The sequence below is a fragment of the Phyllostomus discolor genome, chromosome 5 (genome assembly GCF_004126475.2).
Source record: "Phyllostomus discolor isolate MPI-MPIP mPhyDis1 chromosome 5, mPhyDis1.pri.v3, whole genome shotgun sequence".
In the NCBI taxonomy this organism is placed as follows: Eukaryota; Metazoa; Chordata; class Mammalia; order Chiroptera; family Phyllostomidae; genus Phyllostomus; species Phyllostomus discolor.
In genome coordinates, this window is record NC_040907.2 from 58,708,101 (window position 1) to 58,731,598 (window position 23,498).

At 35.4% G+C, this 23,498-nt stretch overlaps 1 protein-coding gene across 1 annotated transcript; it reads left to right on the top strand.

Annotated features, from left to right (window-relative positions):
• Window positions 1-567: 567 nt before the first annotated feature.
• On the top strand, window positions 568-16,119 carry IFI44 (interferon induced protein 44). Its single transcript, XM_028511595.2, has 9 exons — window positions 568-678; window positions 909-1,372; window positions 4,407-4,443; window positions 5,823-6,018; window positions 6,169-6,315; window positions 11,862-12,033; window positions 13,160-13,260; window positions 14,770-14,944; window positions 15,821-16,119. The coding sequence occupies exons 2-9, from the start codon at window positions 919-921 to the stop codon at window positions 15,862-15,864; spliced, it is 1,326 nt and encodes a 441-aa protein (XP_028367396.2). The 5' UTR covers window positions 568-678; window positions 909-918; the 3' UTR covers window positions 15,865-16,119.
• Window positions 16,120-23,498: the final 7,379 nt, after the last annotated feature.

The window sequence follows — 23,498 nt, forward strand, 5'->3', positions numbered from 1 at the left end:
AAAGAAAAGGAAAGAAATTGTGTTGCTCCTACAAAACAAATCTGCAGGTTTTATTTAGCCTTTAGGACACAAGTTTGTGACCCTCAATAATGTGAAGTTAGAGAATGGGGTTTTAGTTAGAGATCGACATGATTTAATTTACATTTTACAAAGTTGATTCTGGCTTTCTAAGGAGAATGGACTGAATGGAGACGGTGTAAAGATTAAAACAAAGGAACCCATGAGGAGGCTATTACACAATTTACATAGGACATATGTTGGTTTAGAATAAATTAATAGCAGAGATAAAGAGAAGTGGGTAATTTGAGACCTGTTCTAGAGATAGAAGACAGTACCTTTTTGTAGGTCTATACACAAAAAATTGATTGGATTTTCTTAAAAGTCTTTAAAAATTCACTTAAAAATATGGTGAGATTTTAGTTTTTTTCCATTTGACTTTGATTCTTTAAATCACCCAATACTGTTTTTATATGAACTGATTATCTAAAATGAGCAGGATTGTTTTATGCTAACTCTTAGAGGGAAGCTGGCACACTGCTGACTGGGCTGGGCTGCCCTGACTTTCAGTTTCCTTTTCCCCCCTCGGAGTCTGGAGCCTGGCTCTCACCTCCTGCAGGCCTCGCCATCCAGCCAGAGCAACTGCTCTAAGCTTCAGCCCTTGCACAGGTCCTACAACAGGTAAGAGACCTGCTCCTTTCCACTTTATGTAGCTGCTTGTAAATAATAGTCTTAAAAAAATCTTTAAAAAATAATAATTTAGAATGTTTTTCTTGCTATCTTTTCACCTTCTGTTTACACATTTCATGTGGAATGTAGACTGAATAAGAGGCATAAATACAAGATTTGTGTGGCTATACATATTATCTGTTTTTCAGTATTTATAGAAAATATATTTCATTTTCCACCAGGTTGAGAAATATGGCAGTGACAACTCATTTGACGTGGATGCAAGAAAAGAAGTTGCAAAATTGCTTGGGAGGAAAGAGGTTTAGCCTTCTCTTTAAGGCTAGTGTCCATGAATTTAGCACAAAGGATTTGCTTCTCAGATGTTACAATCAAGGACCTACTATGACAGTGATTTATAGTGATGATTGTGTTATTGTGGCATATATGTCACAGGGTTATGATGAACAAAATAACTTCACCATCCTTTTTAACCTTGAAGGGACTAAAATTTTAAAATGTAAAATACAACCAGTTTCACCATTGAAAGTTTTAAATTTGTTTAAGCAGTATAAGTGTAAAAATTTGGATTTCCAGATAGATCTAAAAGAAAGAGAGGTGACCATGAGTTTAAATACAATTGAAAAATTAACACTACCTCAATGTGAGATAGTTTCCTTTCAAGAATGTGAAGTGTTTCGATGTGAAGGTAAGTGTATCTAGATAATCCCATATAAAGTTCTCTCCTGCATGTTTGGAGGGTTCGAGTTGGCCCCTCTCTTTAATGAAAATGACATTTTCACTAGTTCTAATTTCCAGGTGACTCAGACTGAAGCCTGGCGACAAATTGTTAGCTAAGACACAACCCTGGTCAAAAGTAGCATATACAAAGTTTTTTGGAGTGTATTTGTGTGGGAGAGGAGTTGAGGAGGAGGAGGAAAGGCAGAAAAAGAGTGAGAAGCAAATGTAAAGATTGTGAAATTCTGTTGAAAAGAAACCAGAGGTTGAACTTCTCTTGATTGGTACTGGATCCTTTCTGATGAAGTTTACTATTACATCAAAAGACAAAAGTCATATATTTGTTTTTCTGTTTAAGGCCATTTAAATTCTTTTCAATATTTGCTGTTGTAATCAATGTTCCTGTAATATATTTATGCATATAACTATGGACAAAAATACTTCTTTAGGGCAACTTCCTGGAATTGGAATTGCCGTTTCAGAGTTGTGTACCTTTACATTTTGATAGACACCTTTCAAAAACTTCAGTTGTCTATATTATCCCCAAGAGTGTTATAGACATGCATATTTCCCTGTATCCTTGCTAATCTTTGATATTATAAAATTCCAGAAAATTTTCCAATATGGTGGTGAAAAGGTGGTATTTCTCCTTCCCTCCCTCCCTCTTTCTCTCTTACATCTGATCACTAACAAGTCTAAGTGTATTGGCAATTTTTATTTTTTCTATTAAATATTTGTTTATATCTATTCATTTAAGTGAAGGGCTGCTGGGAATAATATTCCCTGAGTATGGGAATAATGTTCCCCGAGTATTTGTATGTTCCAAAGCAAATATCTGTGGTCTTTTTACTTGAATGTTTTTATTAGATTGCATCATTTTAGGGTCACATTTTATTTTAGAAATATTGTAATTTTTCCACAGCATTGATGTTGCTGTGGAAAACCTAAGGCCAGATTTATTAATTTGTAAAGATATTAGACTGGGTCACTTTTCTTTCTTTCCCCCAGAGTGTTACTTAGTAAAGTGAGTGAATGTGTTACAGGTTAGCCCCTACCTCTCTAGTGATTCAGCCATATTATTGTATGTAGTAGTACTTTGTTCTTTTTCATTTTCATATAGTATTCTATTATAATGATTCCATCACGATTTTTTAAAAAGAAAATCACTCTTGGTAGACCTTCGGATTTTTCAGTTTGGGGCTATTACAAATAATATTGCTATAAACTTCTTGTACATGTCCTTTGGTTTACATATACACATATTTTTCAAAGAATATAAGCATAAATTGCTGGATCAAAGGGCTTGTGAATGTTCAGCTTCAGTAGATAATGACTAAGTTTTCCAATGTAGTCGTACCAATTTCCCCTATCATATGTACTGCTTGTGATAGGAGAAATTGGTTTTTGTAACTCTAAATCTTCTCTAATACAATGTATTATTGGTTTTACAATAGGGAGCCAATCTGATATGTGAGTGGTAGTATGACATTTTGTGAATTTGTCTTTCTTTGATTAAACTAGTTAGCACTTTATGTATTTACATTTTAAACTAATCAATCTCTGTATTAATACATCCTTTTTAATTTATAAAACTGGTATTTGTTTTTTGTTAATTCCTTCTTTTTATATTTTAAGATTAGTTTATTATTTTCTCTTTCTTTTTTAAAATTTTATGTTAATCATTGTTTAAGTACAGTTTTCTGTCTTTTATTCCCATCCCAGTCCACCCACCCATCCCTCCCCTATTTTCTCTTTCTATTTTCAAGATTTTCCTTCTTTCTTGTTATTAATGTAATATGCTTTTACCATAAAGTTGATATAAAAGGGTTTATATTTTTAGTTTTTACATATAATTGCAATTTCCATTTTCTGTTTCCTTTTGGATTTTAGAGTTATTTAAGATAATGCTTCTTAAATTTCCAAAAGATTTCTTTAATGTTTGTTTTGTGTACATCCATTTTTTTCCAGTTTTATTATATTCTGGTCATTGAATGCAGTCTTTACTATTTCTACTTCTGGTAATTTAAAGAGGTTTTCTTTTTTTTTAAGATTTTATTTATTTACTTTCTAGAGAGGGAAGGGAGGGTGATAGAGAGAGAGAGAGAAACATCAATGTGCAGTTGCTGGGGGTCATGGCCTGCAACCCAGGCATGTATCCTGACTGGGAATCGAACCTGTGACACTTTGGTTCGCAGCCCGTGCTCAATCCACTGAGCTAGGCCAGCCAGGGCTAAGAGGTTTTCTTTGTAACCGTACATATAGTTGTATTTGTGAATGTTACACACAATATGCTTCTTTTTTAGAGAATTGCCATCATCATTACACCTAATTCTTTCAACTTTAAATGCACCATAAAATAATCTCCCTTCCTAAGCAACAAAAGAATTTTGGGCCTGAGTCCCATTGGTCCAAATGAAGTCCTCAGCCTAACTCTGAACCACTCACTGTTCTCTGATTGGATAGGCAAAGTCCTACATAATCTTCTGAAGCCAGGAATAAAACCAATTGGATTATGGATTCCAGAACCCCCAATAAAATAATTGACAATAACTTTTGGGAAACCTTTGGTGCTTGTTTCCGTCCCCCCCTCCCATTGTGTGTTCCTGCATATTATCCCTTTTAGACATTGGACTGTAGAGGATAAAAGAGATTATTCCCAGTTTCCCCTCACCTGTCTGTGCCACTAGGTCTTGCTTCTCTGATTCAGAGAAGCTCTCATCTCTCTTGTTGGAGTGAGCCACACACTACTGCTGAGTAATTATGTGAGAAAAGATCTGCTGACATCACAGCTTTTCACAGCTTACCTTGCTTCTATTCTAGTCTTTTCAAATTAGGTGATGTTAAGGGTATTTGCCATAATCTTCTCTTGTGCTTTTCACTATTGGCACTGTTCTTATAGAAAGGCTATTTTGGTATTTTTTTCCTAGTGAATTCAATGACATTCATTCAGCTAGACAATCATTCAACAACTTATAATCTTTATTATTCTTTGATTATTTTCTCAGATTTATTGGACACAAGGAAGATGAAAGGGCTCAGTGAGTAAGTCAATGTTTTTAATGTTCTATTATTCTGTTCATTATCTTAGACTTATTCTGTACAGATTCTGTTAATAACATTTGTAGGACGGATTATGATAGATAACTTGTGGATCACCAAGAAAAGAAATACAACTACATCTGTATTCTCGAAACTATTTGACAATAGTAATGTTAAAACAGAAAGAACACTGACCAGAGTGAAGAAATTTCTAATGTTTTTATACGCTTGAAGGAAAATAAATATTTGGCTGTATGAAGTCTGTCCAGAAAGTCTATCCATTGTTAATATAACAAGAATGGTTTGTGAGACATCAATTTAACCTGGCAGCCAAGGAGAGTGGACTGGAATGTGCATGTGTGAACAATGACGACTTCACTGTACTAGTCAGTGGGGTGGTAGATGCCCTTGAGTGAGCATGTGTACTGTGTGGTCATCACATTAAAAATGGCTGAGCTAGTAGAGCAATGAATCTGTGTCAGATTTTGCATTAAGCTTGAATATTCCTCCATGGAAATTATTTGAAAGACTTAGAAGGCCACAATTATGGGCAACTGGTGATCAGCAGTTTCACCAGGCAGCACACCTGCTCGTGTATCACAGATACATGAGAGTTTTTTGGTGAAACATTAAATCACTCAGATGACTCAGACCCCCTGCAGCCCAGATTTGACACTCTGTGGCTTCTGGCTTTCCCCAAAACTAACATCACCTTTGAAAGGGAAGGAATTTCAGACTGTCAATGAGATTCAGGAAAATATGACAGGGCAGCTGATGGCAATTTGGAGAGCTGTGTGAGGTCCCAGGTGCCTACTCTGAAGGGGACTGAGGCATCATTATCCTATGCACAATGTTTCTTGATCTTTTTCAATAAATGTCTCTTGTTTTTCATATTACATAGCTGACTAGATACCTTCTGGGAAGACCTCGCGCATGTCTACATTTTTGCTAAGAATTCTTGCATTTACAGTTTTGACAATTTTAGATACTTGCTGAGGTACCTATCATGAACTTCAAGAACATGTTGGGAATGGTCTCCTGTAAACTTCAAAAGTCACATATAGATTCTGGTTTTTGAATTTTATTTTTGATAACTTATCTTTATGTTTAACACAGCTGACATTTATTTCTAGGCCTATATAGTCTGGTTGCTTAAATCTGAAAGATTTTATGTCTGATTGGCCTTAGTTAAACTGTAATGTTTGCTTTTCTTTTTTACAATATGATTTGATGTAGGATAGTTTCATGTCTTCATGTTCAAGAAGGTAAGCTGATAATAAAAAATAAATAATATAAAAGAAAAAAATGAATTCAAGGAAAATTTGTGGTGAAGTCTTATGATGTAACCTCAGTCAACTGTTAAAAGTATCTTGTCTAAACAGGCTCAGAGAGAGCTTATTGTCTGCCATAAGAACTTACAAACCATATAGAGACCTGGTTCGCCAAATACGAATTCTGCTCCTGGGTCCAGTTGGAGCTGGGAAGTCTAGCTTTTTCAACTCCATAAAGTCTGTTTTCCGAGGCCATGTAACCCACCAAGCTTCGGTAGACTCTGACAGAACTGGGAAATCTGAGCAGGTGAGTCCATTCTAGCTCACTCAGCATTTGCTTCTTTGTTCAAGTTAAATTTGAAAAGTTTTTTTTTAAACTTCGTTACATGTAAACTTCATCTCAATTCATATATTTTGCAAAAAAAAATGAACTCAGTTTTTTTTTCCTCCTCTGCAGTACAGGACATATTCCATTAAGGATGGGAAGGATGGTAATGTCTTGCCATTTGTTCTGTGTGACTCAATGGGGCTGAGTGAGAAAAAAGGGCTGTGCGTGGATGACATATTCTACATCTTAAAAGGCCACATTCCTGACAGATACCAGGTATAATTTGGCTAATGATTGGGGAATTATAATTGATATTTAAAATGTTTTTTTTCCCAATGTTGAGAACCTAAGACTTTAGTTTAGTGTATCAGCATTTACTTTCTTAAACTATGCTTGTTCAAGATCTTTTGTTTCTTTTTGATATTTTATTTTACAAAGAATTAAAACATCCAAAGGTCTCTCCTGTCATAGCTGTCATAACAACTGAATGTTGTTACACATTCAATTGCTTTTGGCTGTAAAACAGCCAAAACAGAAATCTAATACATGAACTCAAATAGGTAATTTTTCTTATGTAACAGGAAGTCTGGAGACAGGCAGCTTTGGGCCTGTGTGTCAGCTGTCTGATGTTATTAATTTCAAGGGTCCTTCTGACACTCTGCTCTGAGATCCTCAGCATGGTGTGCTATCCATTGAATGTTGTGTCACTCCAAAATTCATATGCTGCAGCCCTACTACACAGTGTAGTGTTATTTGGAGGGGGGTGGTCTTTGGGAGGTGATTAGGTCATGAAGGTGAAGACCTCAAGAATGAAAAGAGTGTCCTTGTCAGAAAAGACACAAGAGAGATGATCTCTGTCTGCCTCATGAGAACACAGCAAGAAGGTGGCTGTCTACAAACTAGGAAGGGGGCTCTCACTAGGCACCAAATCTGTCAGCTCCTTGACCTTGGACTTCTTAATCTCCAGAACTATGAAAAATAAGTGTTTGTTGTATAACCCATGCAATGTCATAATTTTTTATAACAGCCAAGGCTGATTAAGACAGGTCACTTTCATCCTCCTGCTCTCAAAATGTTCATGCTGAGTACTGCTAATGTTGCAGGCAAGGGGAAAGGGGAGATTAAAGAGAAGAACCAGTCTGTCTTTTTTTAACTCTCTAATCCTTTTTGTAAGTATTTAGATCTTGAGTCATTCATTAATTTACCTCGTTCTAAATGATTAGTCAGTTGTGCCAGTATTTTTCATTGAACACCTTTTGCATCTCTTCCTTACCAAATAAAAGTATTAGTTTTATATACTCTAGTTTGTCCTATTGACATATTTATAAATTTCTTTATTATATTTGTTAACATATTGCTTAATTATTTTAATTATAATATCAATATTATCTTGATAACTCACTGGACAAATAATAATCAGTATTTCTCACATTTGTTTTTCTTGACTATATTCATACATATACTTTCCAAGTCAGCTTGTTTGTAGCTTATTTAATTGTTTGTGTTTTATTTGTTGGTGCTTTGATTGAAATTTTGTCAAAATTTTGTATTGAAGTTTTTTTGCACCTTTACATATCCAGTGTTTCTATCCAGAAACACAGAATATTTTATTTTATATTTAGCATAGAGCTATCTTGTAGAAGTAGTTAGGTTTATTTTTAAGTATTTTTTTTAACAAAAATCTTTATCATAGAGAACTTTAAACCTATACTAACTTGGACAAAGCAATTTAGTGAATTCTTATTTACTTAGTTTCAACAATTACAATGACTTGTAACCAAGCTCACTTCATCCATGTCTACCCACTTTCTCTCTACTATGTTATTTGGAAGCAAATTTAAGAAATTATAACATTTCATCCATAAGTGGGTATATATTTATATATATGTAGGGACATGTATATCTTTTATTAAACATAAGCATAATACTCTTATCACATACAAATTATTTCTTAATTGTTCCTTAATTTATTAAATATCACCCAATGTCCAAATTTCTAATTGCCTTATAAGTAATATGTATCGTTTAAACAATTTTTAAAAAAATGGTTCTAAAAATTTATTCAGCTTCTTTTAAATGCACATTTTTTTCTCTATCTCTTTTGATATTTTTTACTTGCAATTTGTTTTTTTAAGAAATGCTTGATTATCCTGTAGACTTCCCCATAGTCTGAAATTGCTGGTTTTACTACTTAATATAGTCTTTTAAAAAAATAGTTTTCAGGCCCTGGCTGGTGTAGCTCAGTGGATTGAGCATGGGCTGGGAACCAAAGTGTCCCAGGTTCGATTCCCAGCCAGGGTACATTCCTGGGTTGCAGGCCATAACCCCCAGCAACCGCAACTGATGTTTCTCTCTCTCTCTTTCTCCTTCCCTTCCCTCCCTAAAAAAAATAAATGAATAAAATCTTTTAAAAAATTATAAAAAAATAGTTTTCTATGTATCCTGACAATTGATAGATAAATCTAGACACACATTCAGATGCAGGACTACTTCATAGATGTTGTTGTGCTGTTCCATGAAATCCTCACAATTTTGGATTTTCTTGCTTTTCTAAAATTGGTTTCATTAATGTTCAATACCTAATCCCTTTATTTATTAGGATGTGAAATAGTGATATTCTATGTCATTCCATCTTCATTTCACATAAGAAAGACAAACTTCCTCTCATCTACTATTTGATTACTTAGTGATGCCTTTAATATAGAAAAGGTATAATATATGCTTGATTTTAAAGTTATTTATAAGCTTCTGAAATAATAAGTTGGTTTATTTGCATCTGTCAGTATTAGCCAGTGATTATTTTATTATCATTATGAATGCATGAATTGCACATATTAGATGTATGTTAATGCATGTTGTTTTTTTTCATACTGATGTCAAATGTAACATTTTTGACCAGTGGGAGCTGGTACAGTTTGGATTCTGAAACTTATTAACATAAAAATCTGCTATATTCCTTCATTTCTAGGATGATCATGAATCCAAATCATATCTTGTATATTTACAGCCCAGATTTTTAATCAGTCATTTCTCTAAGAAGTATTGGTTTGGGTCATTAGAACTATTCATTGCTACTTGATTAATTGTTGCTTCTTAATTATTTTTAGTGCACAGCTAAGAAATATATATTTTTATGATAAGATATACTGTAAATTCATGCAGAAACTTTTTTATCCTCACCTGAGTATATGTTTATTGATTTTAGAGAGAGAGAGAAAGGGAGAGAGAGGAAGCAAGAGAGGGAGAGAGGGGTAGAGAGAGAAAGAAACATCGATGTGAGAGAGAAAGATTGATATGGGAGGGAAACATTGATCAATTTCCTCCCGTCTACACCCTGACTGGGGATGAAACCCACAGCCTAGGTGTATGCCCTGACTAGGGATTGAACCCACAATTTTTTTGGTGTAGGAGACAACACTCCAACTAACTGAGCCAGCCAGCCAGGGCCACACAGAAATTTTTCATTAAAACATAGGACTAGATAGTTTTTGCTTCATCTCTGTTATCTTGCATCTGTATCTGCTTTAGCCAAACAGAGAATCTCTAGTCTCAAGGACACCAGAGATGACAAAACATGGCATGACTCATTTGCTTTATCTCACATAATATTCACTGTAATCTCGAACAAAATTACACGATACTATCATGAACAATTTAATAATAATTGTATTTAACATCAAAAGAATAAAAAATCATCACAATCAAAATTGGAAATAATTAAAATTTTTTGGCTGATTTTTTTTTTTTTTTTATTTCAATCATTGTTCAAGTACAGTTTTCTGCCCCCTACTCCCGTTTCAGCCCCTCCACCCAACCCTCCCCCCTTCCCCCCATTACCCCCCACCCTTAGTTTTTGTCCATGTGTCCTCCAAATTTGTTCCTGTAATCCCTACCCATTCCCCCCTGAAATTCCCTCTTCTCTCCCCTCTGGCCACTGTCAGACTATCCCCTATTTCAGTGTCTTTGGTTATATTTTGCTAGTTTTTTGTTTTGTTACCAACTTACACCTTATACAAAAATAGATTCAAGGTGGATAAAAGACTTAAATATAAAGCGTGACACCATTAAAGTCCTAGAAGAGAACGTAGGTAGGAAAATCTCAGATATTTCACGCAGAAACTTTTTTACTGACTTGTCTCCTAGAGCAAGGGACATAAAGGAAAGAATAAACAAATGGGACCTCATCAAAATTAAAAGCTTTTGCACAGCTAAGGAAAACAGTATCAAAATAAAAAGAGAACCAACTGTATGGGAAAACATATTTGCTAATGATACCTCAGACAAGGGTTTAAGCTCCAAAATATATAAAGAACTTACGCGACTCCACTCTAAGAAGACAAGTAACCCAATTAAAAAATGGGCAAAGGACTTGAACAGACAATTCTCCAAGGAGGACATACAGAAAATCCAAAGACACATGAAGCGATGTTCAATATCGCTAGCCATCAGAGAGATGCAAATTAAAACCACAATGGCTGATTTTTTATATTGTGTTTAGGACATATCATGTAGTAGGAGTACATAGATTACTGGGTTTTAAAACCAATCAGAAATAGTTTTATTAGTATAGATATGACCCCCATGGATATAAAAATTCACATGTTTAATTCCATTTAACTGTTCCTTTTTAAATTTAATTTTGTTTTATATTTATATTTATAATTTAAATGGTTCTAAAGTCAAATATACAAAATAGGGTATATTCAAATAATTGATCTTCTTTCTCTGCCCCTCCAAATACATTTTTCCCCTCTTTTTATAAATATCTAAAAATTTATGATTTATTTCCCTTTCTAACACACTAGAAAATAAAAATTTGTGTTTCTTTTTTTAGAGAAGTGATAGAATCCCTTGTGTTATTGATGTAACAGAATTTTGGTGCCGCAAATAGTCCTGAAGTTAATAGCCTTGTACACACATCTGTGGGACAGGTTTCCAGCAGAAGAATTTTTAGTTTAAGAGTAAATGCATCTTATTTTGTACCACTTTCCCCCTTGCATTCTGCCTGATGATATCACATTTTCTTTTTTAAAAAAAGATTTTATTTATGCTCTGGCTGGCGTAGCTCAGTGGGTTGAGTGCAGGCTGCAGACCAAAGTGTCGCAGGTTTGATTCCCAGTCAGGGTACATGCCTGGGTTGCAGGCCATGACCCCCAGCAACCGCACATTGATGTTTCTCTCTCTCTCTATCTCCCTCCCTTCCCCTCTCTCTAAAAAAAAAAAATAAAATCTTTTTTTAAAGATTTTTAAAAAATCTTATCTTTTTTATCTTTATCTTATCTTTATCTTTTTTTTAAGATTTTATTTATTTTTTTTAGAGAGGGGAAAGGAGGGAGAAAGAGAGGGAGAGAAACATCAATGTATGAGTGATACGTCAGTTGGTTGCTTCTCACATGCTTTTACCTGGGGACCTGGCCCACAACCCAGTCACGTACCCTGACTGGGAATTGAACTGGCAAGATTTCGGTTTGCAGGCCGTCAGTCAATCCACTGAGCCACCCCAGCCAGGGCATCCAGACTTCTTTCTGAATGCTCTCACTTCCACCTTTGCCCATATTGCTGCTTCTATCTAGAACACTCTTCTGCCATATTCTTATTCCCTTATTTAGATGAACTCACCTATATTATTTTTAGCTTCATATTACAAGCCTCTTCTTTGCAGAAGATTTTCCTATGTGAAAGGACTGCTAGCTACTTGTTAGCATCATAATATTAGAGACTTGTTTTGTTCACTAGTTTATTCAACTACACATTGCCTGGTACATAGTATATGCTTACAAGTATTTGCTCAATTAATATGTTCCTTTACGTTTACTTCTCAGTTTAATTTCATGAAACCAATCACACCAGGTTGTGGTAACTACATCGACTCCCCCATGCTGAAGGACAGAATCCATTGTGCAGCATTTGTGTTTGATGCCAACTCTATTGAACACCTCTCTGATGAGATGGTAGCAAAGATCAAAAGAGCTCGAAGGGAGATGATAAAGTGTGGTGAGTCTCATTCCACTTTACTTCTAAGGGTAATTGATTAGACTATATTGTAGAATGTTTTTTAAACAGGATGAATAATTTAAGAAAGTGTGTATTTGAATCTTACCTTCCCCATCAGTATGTTTCATTCAAATCAAGCACTCACTAGCTGCATATATTTGGGCAAATAATTTAAAATTTCTATACCTCAGTTTATTAATCTATAAAGTTCATATAAAAATGGCATGTGCCTCAGGGATTTTTTTGTAAGGATTAAACAAGTGAGTAAATATGAAGAGTTTAGCACAGTCCTCACCACCTGCTGCCACTGCATCTTAGCATGCTTGTGTTTACCAGCAGTCCTAAGCTTCTCCTTGGGCCTTTAAAGATTAGAAAGAGGACAGGAACATTTTAGAAAAGGGGCAGGAAAGATGTTTGGTAAAGACAGGTAGCAGAAATGTTTTGGAGAAGGTAAACAGGATTAGGGAATTAAGATGCCCCACACTATTCTGTTTGGGAAAGAACCAGTTTACCACAACTTTGATAAACTTACAAGTGGGGCGTGATTGACCAACTTGCTCATTGAAATTTAAAAGCTTGTAAGGGTTGTGCAGGGAGGTTCCTACTAATGTTGTGACATAGGAACAGTTTATTTGTAGTATTTTGACATACTCTGTTTCCTTCAGGTTTCTTCATCTTGTTATTGGAGCCCTTTGGTCTTTTTTCTAGTCGCCATAAAAACACAACTGTTAATAGTATGTAAAATCAATCGGCTATGGGATTGTGCATCAGAAATCTTTATAATTTTGTTAACTAGTGTCAGCCTAATATATTCAATAAAAAGGAAAAAAGAGAAAATCAATCAGTGATATTGTAGTATAAATTTTGGTTACCTGTTTCAGAAGGTGGTTTCATTTGAAGCCTGATTTCTTACCATGGAAGGCAATGAAGGGAACTTCCTATGGCAGAAAAATTTCAGCTACTGATGAGTAGTTTAGGGTTTTTTTTTTTTTTGCTGGAGAAAGACCTTCCTGAATTTCTGAAATTGTTTCATAGATAGTCTATTGCATAATTGGTAACCAATTATCTGAAAAAGAAACTGATGCTGCCTATGTTAATAAAAACAATATAAATCTGTTTGGCACAGGTGTAGTATATTTGGTTTTGCTCACTTGTGTGGATAGCATGGATCTGATTGTGAGAGGAGACCTTATAGACATATACAGATGTATGCCTGTGAAGCTCAAGGTAATGAATGATGTCCTTTGTAAACACATTTCTGGTATGTCAGCATAATCACATGCTATTACTGTATATAAAAATAAAAAATAATACTATGGAGTTTAAGAATATTTGAAACAATTGCTTGGATAATTCAGACTCATTTCCTAAGTTTTAAATATGAAATATTTATTTATCTTTACATTGACACAGATAATTCCATTTACTACAATTTAATTCAATTAAAAAATATTTGTTGGTTACCTTTAATGATTGAGCCAGTGTGATAATCTCTAATCAGATACATAGGTAATTAAAATAATTTCCATGTACTAAAATTCTTACAACTTTATAAGTGGAAATGAGGACATAGGGGAACTAGATGAGAACAAGTTGGTAAAAGAATATGGTATGATTAAGTATAATACATATCATTAAATGATTAAAAATAAAATGCTTTGAAGTTCTAGAGGAGGAAAATACTGTGCTAAAGGGCATGAGGGAAGATTTCAATACTAGAGTGGCATGGGAAATAACTTTTAAGGCTGAGGAGTATTTTGGGAAGTGAAGAGACACAAAAGGGGAAAAACTCACTCCATGGAGACAGCATAAGTGAATACATCAATGCAGGCAAAAGCAGCATTTCAGGAAGCATGGAGCTCTTCAGTTTTTTGTTTTTGATTTGCATGAGGTGATTTTACTTAATCAGGTGCATTATGGGTAATCATAGCAACCATTTGAAAGAGTAGTGATGTGACCAAATTCAGCTTCACAAAAATTGATCTGGCACCTCTGTGCAGAATAAATTAGAGTGAAAGGTATATGGAGGTGGGAACAGGTTGAGGGAATGTAATGATAGCTGGTATTTGTTGAGCTCTGAATATGTGGTCAATTTTCTTATTCAATACTTGCAACAACCTTATGAGTTGAGAATTGTTATTAGATGAGAAAAGCACGCACAGTAAAGCATTTGTCAATGTTTATTGACAGTGCTAAGAAGTGACAGAGCTCTGTATTTATCCTGGGCAGTCTGGTTGCACAGATAAACTGGCAGAAGCAAGAATCAAACACCAGCACTCTGCACCAGAAACTAATATAAACCAATACTGAGTGTCAATTGTAATTGAAAAATTAAAAAAAGAATTGAACATCAGCATTAAATGTAGCACAATTGACTTATCTTAAGAACAACTTTTAAAAGGAAATGGAAGGAAATTATGGACTTTAATGTAAGGATATTAAAAATGCTTCAATTTCAAAGCAGTTTATATAGAACTGTTATAGTTTCCTTCCCTTTTAATACATACTGAATTTGTTATGTGTTTCTAAATGAAAATGCATAGCAGTGATGTGAGACATGACTTGTGAAGTTCTTTTTAAAAAGTCCCTTAGGGGCCAGATCTCTATATCCATTTTCTGGAACAGGAATAATATTGCCAAATACCTACCTTTGTTATCGCTTTCTTAATTTATATTAACATTAAATAGCATTTTTCACTGTTTTGATATTTCTGGGTTTTCATTTCTGTATCACAGATAGAGAAAGTCCACAAAAAACTTGGATTTGCTATTTCTGACATCTTGGTGGTCAGTAATTACACCTCAGAGTGGGATCTGGATCCTATAAAGGATGTCCTGAACCTCTCTGCACTGAGACAGATGCTGCTGGCTGCGGATGACTTCTTAGAGGATTTGCCTCTTGGGGAAACAGGTAGATGTGTTTGGTTGTATAGACACTTGATGTCAGTTTTGTGGCTACTTCCTGCTCAGATCTACTGAGTAAGTGACAGATCTCTGTGTCTCTGTGTGCCGCTATCCTGAGAGTAATTCTGCCTGCTAACCCGTTGGCAGGGTGTGATTTTGCCCTCTCACATTTCCTGATCCCCACCTAGGTTACAAGAATTTGCACTGCTTCTCTTCCCTTTGTCTTGTTTTAAGATGAGATTTTTGAAATGGTGTACTTCTATTATTCCCATTGTTTGAACATCCCATGCTGTGCCTTTGCCCTCATCTATCAAAATGTGCTTCTTGGCTTGGGGCCCAGAACTGTATTGGATCAGCATTGTTTCTGATAAGATGGGATCTTTGGTTACTTGGCACTTCCTTGAGGCCTTATGCTTCTGCCTTTTTGACTTGATTGTTTCGAAAACTCTTCCTTCTCTGAATCCCTCCCAATACAGTGTGGCTGGTGCTAGGCATGTGCCTTTCATATGTGTGCCTCAGATTTTAGCATTGTGTGTATTCTCTGGTACCAACCTGAGTACAAAACACACTGTGCTGCTCCAATCAAAGGTTGGACAGGAATTTCGGTTTATACTCAAATCTCATTTTAGTTCCTGGAAAATCAAATGAAAATATCACATCCTCTCTAGTTCTTTTACTTCAAAACTACTGGGAAACTCTCAAACTACTAACTTCACTCATCCTGACTGCACTATCTTGGTTCTTCCACTTCTTCTCTTTTCATGGTGCATGAACTCCCAAAGTCAGGATTGGCTTAGACCTCCAGGAGCCCAATGTTCTTTCTTCCTGCTGTTTGCTTTTCCTTAAATAATCACTTAAGAGTGTTTTGTTTTTCTTTTCTCAGCTATTGAAGAAAGGCAGTTAACAAGTGTACAAAAGAAAAATTAAATATGAGAACACTTCACATTAATCATTTTTATCTCATCAGAGGAGAGTAAAAATTGAGAAGTGAGAAAACACAGGAAAAAGAGAAGTGGATGAAACCAAAGGGGTGTATTTTACTTATGGCTGGGATGAAGATGCACAAAACAATTTAATAAGTATAAATAACTTGGGACAGCATGATTTAAAGATTGTAAAAATATCATAATGTTTTTGATATATGTTCTGTACCTATGAAAAATTAAAGTTTCTTCTTATATACCTGGCTCTACTTTGCGTGTGTGTGTGTGTGTGTGTGTGTAATTTTGGAAAAAATTTATTGTAATATGACTTGTCAGTGTCTTTTGAGTTTTACCCATGTCGTCCTAATTTTTTCTTCTCTTTTTATTTCTAAAGTACTTGGTTTTGTTTTCTTTTGGTCCCCAATTAATGTTTTATTTTTCAACCTATGGCTATTTTTTTGTTTAATATCTTAACCCCTCTTGCAGGATGTGGCTATTAATATTAATGAGTTCTGTAAGCCTTAAATGGAAAGAAGTTATAGTTTGATTGCTTTGTCAATTATAACTTTCAGTTACACATAACAAAACCCAACCTGAATTACATGAATAAAACTTAAAAAGGAAAGTAATCAAACCACAGATAAGGCTGGGATTAAATTGAACTGGCCTCAGAGATGGCTGCACCCAGGGATTCAAAAGCTATTCTCTGTAAAAATTAAAGAGGTAAGATTATTCAAGGAGCAACTGAGTTTATTTGAGAATAGTTGAGGATATGCAAACTATGGCAAACCATAGGCAAGTCTGAGGAGACAAAAGAGAAGTCAGCTTTTACTGGTTTTAGGAAAACATTGGGGAGACATTGTGGTGGTCTCTTATTGCTGGCTGGCAGTGGGTCGATTGTGGTTGCTGGAAAAAGAGGAGGCAGCTGGTCATTATGGAGGCAAACAGCAAGGGGACCATCCTTCTTCCTCTTGATCATGTAAACTTCAGGTGCTGATTACATAAATGACAGGGGGTACATGCCTGAGAGCTCTTCCTTCATGGCTCCCTAATCCATGTCGAATGAAGGTTCCTTTAGTTTCACATTCCATCCCTTTTGATCAAGAGGAAACTTTCAGGCATTTTCCACTCAGAGTTTATGTCTTATAAGTATCTGAAATCATCTCCAAGTGTTGGGCCAACATCATCCTATTCAGTGCATTGTTTCTTCAGGAGTTTGATAGGCAACAGGTACAGAGTTATACAATAAATATACAAAAAATGAGGAATAAATAAAAACCCCCTTTGTAAAATGGCCCTAAACCAGGAGCCCAAACCTGAAGGTAACCAGCTAAATGAATTGAAAGACCAGGGGCCATCAGGTAAAGATTGTTGCAACCAGTGGGTTTATTATCTAATTTTATATAGTTAAGTTTCTACTTTCCCAGAGAAATTTATCCCAGTGCAACAGGTAGTTTTTGCTATGACACACATGCCTCCTAAGTAAATAATTGAGAGCTATTTTTTTGTCTAAAACTACTTTGATTAAGAAATCAGCAGCTATTGCCTTGGTGGTAGAATTGGCAAGATTTCCCCAGTGTCAGAGAGAAGTTTATGATCAAATATTCACTGGCATGGACACTAACAAGGTAAAAAAGTGCTCTCCCTATGGAGACAAGTCTGAATACCTCTTGAGAGTTCTCGTTTAAGGTGGCTGTGAAGGTTTAGTGGGGAGGACCAATGAGAGCATGAATGGGAGGCCTCAGATTTATCATGGATGCCAATATGAATAATCCATGTTCCTTGTGAGAACTGGCCTCTGATTTGCAAGGTATCTAGGCATTCATAGGTCCACTGAGAGTGCCATTTGTCACAGACAAACCAGGTGGTGTCCATAAGACTACTGCTAGGGTTCCATCAAGGCAGGGTGTGGGAGATTTTGTATGCAGGAGCCTTACATTATAAGTAACATCAAGGGAAAATTAGGTGAAATTAGCAGTAGCATTAAGAATGAGCTAAGCAATGGGAAAAAAAGGGTATACAGGCCTAATCCAGTCATCCCGGGAGAGCTTTCTGCCTCAGATGTTTTCTGCTTTAAGTCTAGGAAATCTTTAGTTTTAGATCATAGGACAGTGTGCAAGCCTATTTGGGTTTTGGAACTTTCTTCAGGTATGATACATGAATCCAAGAATCTATTCTTTGGTTCTGGGGAAGAAGTCTTTTTGGAGGGGTCTTTTACCATAAACAAAATCTTCAAGTAGTAAAGTGTGGTGTTTGAGGTTTTCAACTCCTGGGAGTATGCTATGAAAAGATTACTCTACTAAAGCATAGTTATTTCCACTGGATGTCTATTTTTATTAGGTGTGGATTAAAATAGGCAAGAGTTAGATGCATGGCGACCTCAGTAATTATTTCAAAGGGTGAGAGTTTATGAGCTACAAAGGGTCTGAGATTTAGAAGGACTAGCAGCAATGCCTATGACCAAGGTATTTGGAGGATTTTCATAAATCTGCAGTTGATTCGCTCAACTGGTAGCATTGGGAAGATTGAATAGGGGAATGGAGATGTTTGGAGTGCCAAAATTTCTAACAGTCCCTTTTCCAATGTCCTATTTTTTGTTTGTTCTTGTTTTTAGCAGTAATGACAGAGGCTGGGGGGTTTTATTTAGGGCTCCCATCTGTTAAAGATGGAGGTTAAGAACAGTAGCATTTTGTCTTTTAGTTGAATCATCTGTGGCCCAGACAAGCTGGTTTGCTGGACTGACTAAATCTGGAGTGGACATAGTGTCCCATTCTTCCAAAGCAGTGACGCTAGAGCTCAAGTAGGAAACAGAACATCTTCAGCACCCTGATAGTCCCTTTCAGGCCACGGTCTGGTTATTACCTAGAATATTCATTATTCTAACCTATAATTGCACAGATAACTCTTGACTGTTTTTATCCCTTCTACAAATTATCCACTGTTTATTCTTTGAGGTCTGACTTCCTCGTGAGGATGTATTTGCTTGATTCATGTATTTGCACATAGATAAAGATCATTTGCTCTCATCTAAAGTAGCATTAATGAACATTTGGGCAGTTTCCAGTTTGCTGCTCTTATAAATAGTGCTACTACAAACATTCAAGTGCAGGCTTGTTGGAGACCAGAGAGAAACATTTCTGCTGCGTGTATATCTAGGACAAATTGTTGTGTCACAGAGTAAATACTTGTTTAGCTTTAATGTACATTGAAAACGTTTTTAAAGGCCTTTGAACATATTTTGTGCTATTTAAAAATCAGCAAATTAAACTTTTTCAAATTTTAAAATCTATCCAGAAATTAAATGTATTTAGTTTCCTATTTTATTGGTTTAATTGCTTTATTAAAACTTCCTGAGTACCAAATGACTCTTACAGATGTAGTACCTTGACTTCAGGATTATAGTAAACCTAAAGTCATTCTAAGCTTCTAAATAAATGATGTAATTTTAGTAAGATTTTAACTTAAACCCACAAGTTCAAATTAATTATTCAATTAGATATTTAATTAATTTTTTTATTGTTGTTCAAGTACAATTGTCTCTATTTCCCCCCCACCCCTCCCTTCTGTCCCACCCATCCCCACCTCCCACCCTCAATCCTACCCCCCTTGGGAGTATATCTGGTAATGCAGAAAAATTTGAATTCTCATCTGGCATAATGTTTATGTATACAGACTTAGGCTGTGGTCAATGACCTTGCATTTATTACAGATGGGATCTACATAATTGGACAATTAAGAATACCACTGTAAAGAGAATTAAATCATGGAAATGTGTGAGAATTCTGTGGAAGAATTAAAATTGGCTAGGTCAACAATCACCAGATAAAACCTGGCTTCTGGCTCATAAGGAGGTTAGAGTGCAAAGTCTGATGCTCTGGTCTATTTCTTGGGTGTATCTATTTGGGTACATGGAATAAACAGGAATATTTTTACTGAGGCTATGATGTACTCCTTTATGGAAATTGCTAATGTGGCAATACACTCTCCAGAATGCTACTAGGAAAATAATTTCCAAAACATGACTTTGGATAAGATTCCCTGAAGTCAAGGAATGGCAGCTAAACAATGAAGGACCCTTAATGCAGATCCCAAGTGGCTTCATTTGGGTCCTGACAAGGATAAACACATATTAGACTTCGACTCTGCTTACCTGTTGGATGTAGCGAAGGCTGAAGACACTGTTAGAGATCTGGAACAACACAATGTGAATAAACTGACTCATGTGTTGTATTTTATCAAATCAAAGTCTACATTCCACTGTGGCCTATGCACAAAAATGAGCTAAAAGACACATCATATGGAGTGGACAAATTCCATATTATTCATATTAGTAACAGTTTGATTAAGAACATGACAATTAAAATATCTGTTGAGGGAAACTGGTGATGATAGGAACAGGAAGGACTGGCTGGCTTCATTAGGTAAATATAAAGTAGGAAAACCATCGGGGAATTTCTTGGTGTAGGGGGTGTAAGGATAAGGAGAACAAAAATGTTGTAATCCCACAACTCTCTTTCCAACAGAAATTTTCTCTTGTTCTTCAAGGTTCAATTGTGTCACATCCAGTACTACAATAGCATACCCCAGTAGAGGGAGGCATTGATACTCAGGAAACTATTTTAATCCTTCTGAATTTGACTGACCTACTGGTAAGAAAAGGAGTTGAGAATAACTCATCTCATGTGTCAGTCACAAGGACTGCCCTGCTGCTGAGAAGTGGGGTGGTTCCATCATTTATAGATCTAGAGGAAAAATAAATTGTGACAGCTGTCAACAAGGGGTGGGAAAGGACCGAGGGTGGGTGGAGGGTTTGAGCAAAAAAGAATGTAAAAGAGAAAAAAAAAACCCATGGACATGGACAACAGTGTGGTGATTGCTGTGGGGAGGGAAGGTCTGGGGAGGTGGAGGAGGGTACAGGGGGATAAATGATGATGGACAGAGACTTGACTTGGGTGGTGAACACATAAGACCATGTACAGGTGATATGTTGTGGAATCGTGCACCTGAAACTTGTGTAGTTTTGTTATCCAGTGTCAGCCCAATAAACTCGATGAAAAAAAAGAGAGAACTAAAAAAAAAAGACAATGGACAAAAGACTTAAGAAGTCACTCTATAGAAAAAAGGAAATTTAAATAACAGATTCAATTAAATTCCAGTAACAGAGGAAAAATATTCTAATCATTAGCAGCAAAGAATACCCAAATTAAAATAATTTGATTCTTTTAAATCTCGCTTGAGATTTAATTGACATATCATCACACACTGCACACATTAAAGGTATGATACTGAATGAGTTTTAACATGTGGATCCATCTGTAAAATCATCTTGACAATCAAGGCAACAAACATTTTCATCACCGCTTCCGGTAGGTTTCATAGTGCCCCAGCAGTTCATTATCTTCATTTCACCTCCTGCCCTGGTCCTCAGACAACTGGTCTGCATTCTCATCAGTCTAAGTTAGTTTTCAGTTTTAGCATTTACAGAGATGGAAGTTATACAGTGTACCCTCTTTGTGTTGGGTTCCTTTTATTCAGCATAAAGACTTCGAGATTCACTGATGTTGCTACATGTATCAGTTGTTCTTTTTAGTTGTTGCCTAGTAGTGCTCCTCTGTGTGGATATACCACACTTCTTTTTCCATTCTCTGCAAGAGACTTTTGACCTGTTTCCAATGAAGTTGAAGATATGCAGATAGACTACTCTATGAACTAGCAATTTCATGTCAGTTATACATCTTAAAGACACTTTTTATATGTGCATCAAAATATATGGTGTATTATATAGAGCATTTCATTTCATGTAGCAATGAAAATTAAAGAACTATAACTGTATACAACAGTATATTACAAATATAACATTGACTGAAAGGAGAAAGCCATGGATGAATCTATACATTATAAATAGATTTATCTAAGTCTCACAACAGTTCTAAATAAAAGAAATGATGACTTCAAAAATGAAGATGATAATTACTTTTCGAGGGGAAGGGATTGTGAAGAGTGAGCAGCTCACCTGGTGTTTTGGCAGGACCTAGAAATGTCTGCTTTTTTATACAGAGTGGTGGTGAAATGGATATTTGCTATACATTATATTTAAGTTGTACATTTGTATATTATGGGCTTTTCTGCATGCACTTTACATTTCATAATTAAAAGAGAAAAAATGAGAAATCATATCATACACAAAATTTGGAATTGTACAAAACTGTCTGATTTTTAAAAAATATCTAATTTCTTCATCTTATGTATGAGGATGATAACACTTTATTCATAGATATGAGTTAAATTAGATTATACACATAGCCAGATTTTCAGTGTAGATAATGAGAAACTTAAACTCAAGTGCTGATAAACATTGCTAATCCTATATAACAACAACCTAAAAACTTACTATACGTATTGTAAATTTAATTTTATTGTGGTTGAAAACAAATATAAGATTGGGACTTGGTAGCTCATAAGGAAACAAAAGACGCTGATAGTTGAAGTATCAAAGTTGTTTTTTTCTTGTTTGATATTTACTTTTAAAGAAAGTACACCTTTGCGTTCAACATAATACTGCAAAAATAGCAAACCTAAAATAGCAAACCTAAAATAGTAAAATAGCAAACCTAAGCATATTAAATGGCTTGGTCAAGTCTGCCCTCTAGTGGTCAGTGCCTTACTAAATGGAGAGGATGAGGCTTCTAATTCTTAAAAGAGCTGTAACAACAGAAATTTTTTTAATGTGTAATTTTGTAAATATTATACAATATTTAAGTGGAAAAATATGTATTCCTTGTGTTGAGTATGTGATAGTATTTGGAAACGCTGTGTTTTTTATTACATTCAAAAAATTTCTGGCATTACATGTGTGGGACTTAAGAAGACTCGCATTTCAAGCTAACATCAGTGCATGCTGTTGTAGCATGTTTGCCAACATGCAGAGCAGAGATTTTAGTGTGTTATAACCAAGAATTATGGTAATCAATGGACACATAAAGTGGGTACTTTTGCCTTTTATAAATGTGATCCACAATTACATTATTTCTGAATCATGAAATGTTGAACCTACTTATACCTAAGTTAATTTGTGCAGGCTGGTTACGACCCATGGAACAGAAGAAACATTTTGCTTTTACTGCCATGTTTCTTCAATTTTAATTTACATTTTACTTAGGATTATTCTCACTGAACCAAGAGTTTGCAAATTAGTTCCTACAGTAAGTCGGTACAAAATCATGACAACATGCCCTGCTTCCTTGCTGGCAGTTCCTTCACAGGGATTTAAAGTGGATTCCTTTCAGCTGGGTAGTATTAAGTCCAAACTTCTTAGGATGGTTTTCCTATCTGTGATATAATTGATCTCAAGCGATAAAACAAGAAATCCACTGAGTGACTTCTACTTCCTATTTTCTGTATCCTCTTCATGCTTTTGTTCATACTTTGGGGCAGTTACTCAATTTCTGTTTACCTTGTTTTTTCATCTGGTTAGTGAGGATAATCATAGTACCTACCTTGGAGAGCTGTTTTGAGGGTTAAATGAGAGAGTATATGTAAAGCACTTTTTAAGAAGTGTCACAAATACTGTAAGCACTAAATAAATGCCAATTATTATTATTATTATTATTTAAAGATTTTATTTATTTATTTTTAGAG

Coding starts and splice junctions, on each gene's coding strand:
- IFI44 (XM_028511595.2), top strand. CDS start 919: ATGGCAGTGACAACTCATTTGACGTGGATGCAAGAAAAGAAGTTGCAA. Junction 6,316..11,861: donor ACATTCCTGACAGATACCAG/GTATAATTTGGC, acceptor TTTACTTCTCAG/TTTAATTTCATGAAACCAAT. Junction 12,034..13,159: donor AAGGGAGATGATAAAGTGTG/GTGAGTCTCATT, acceptor TGTTTGGCACAG/GTGTAGTATATTTGGTTTTG.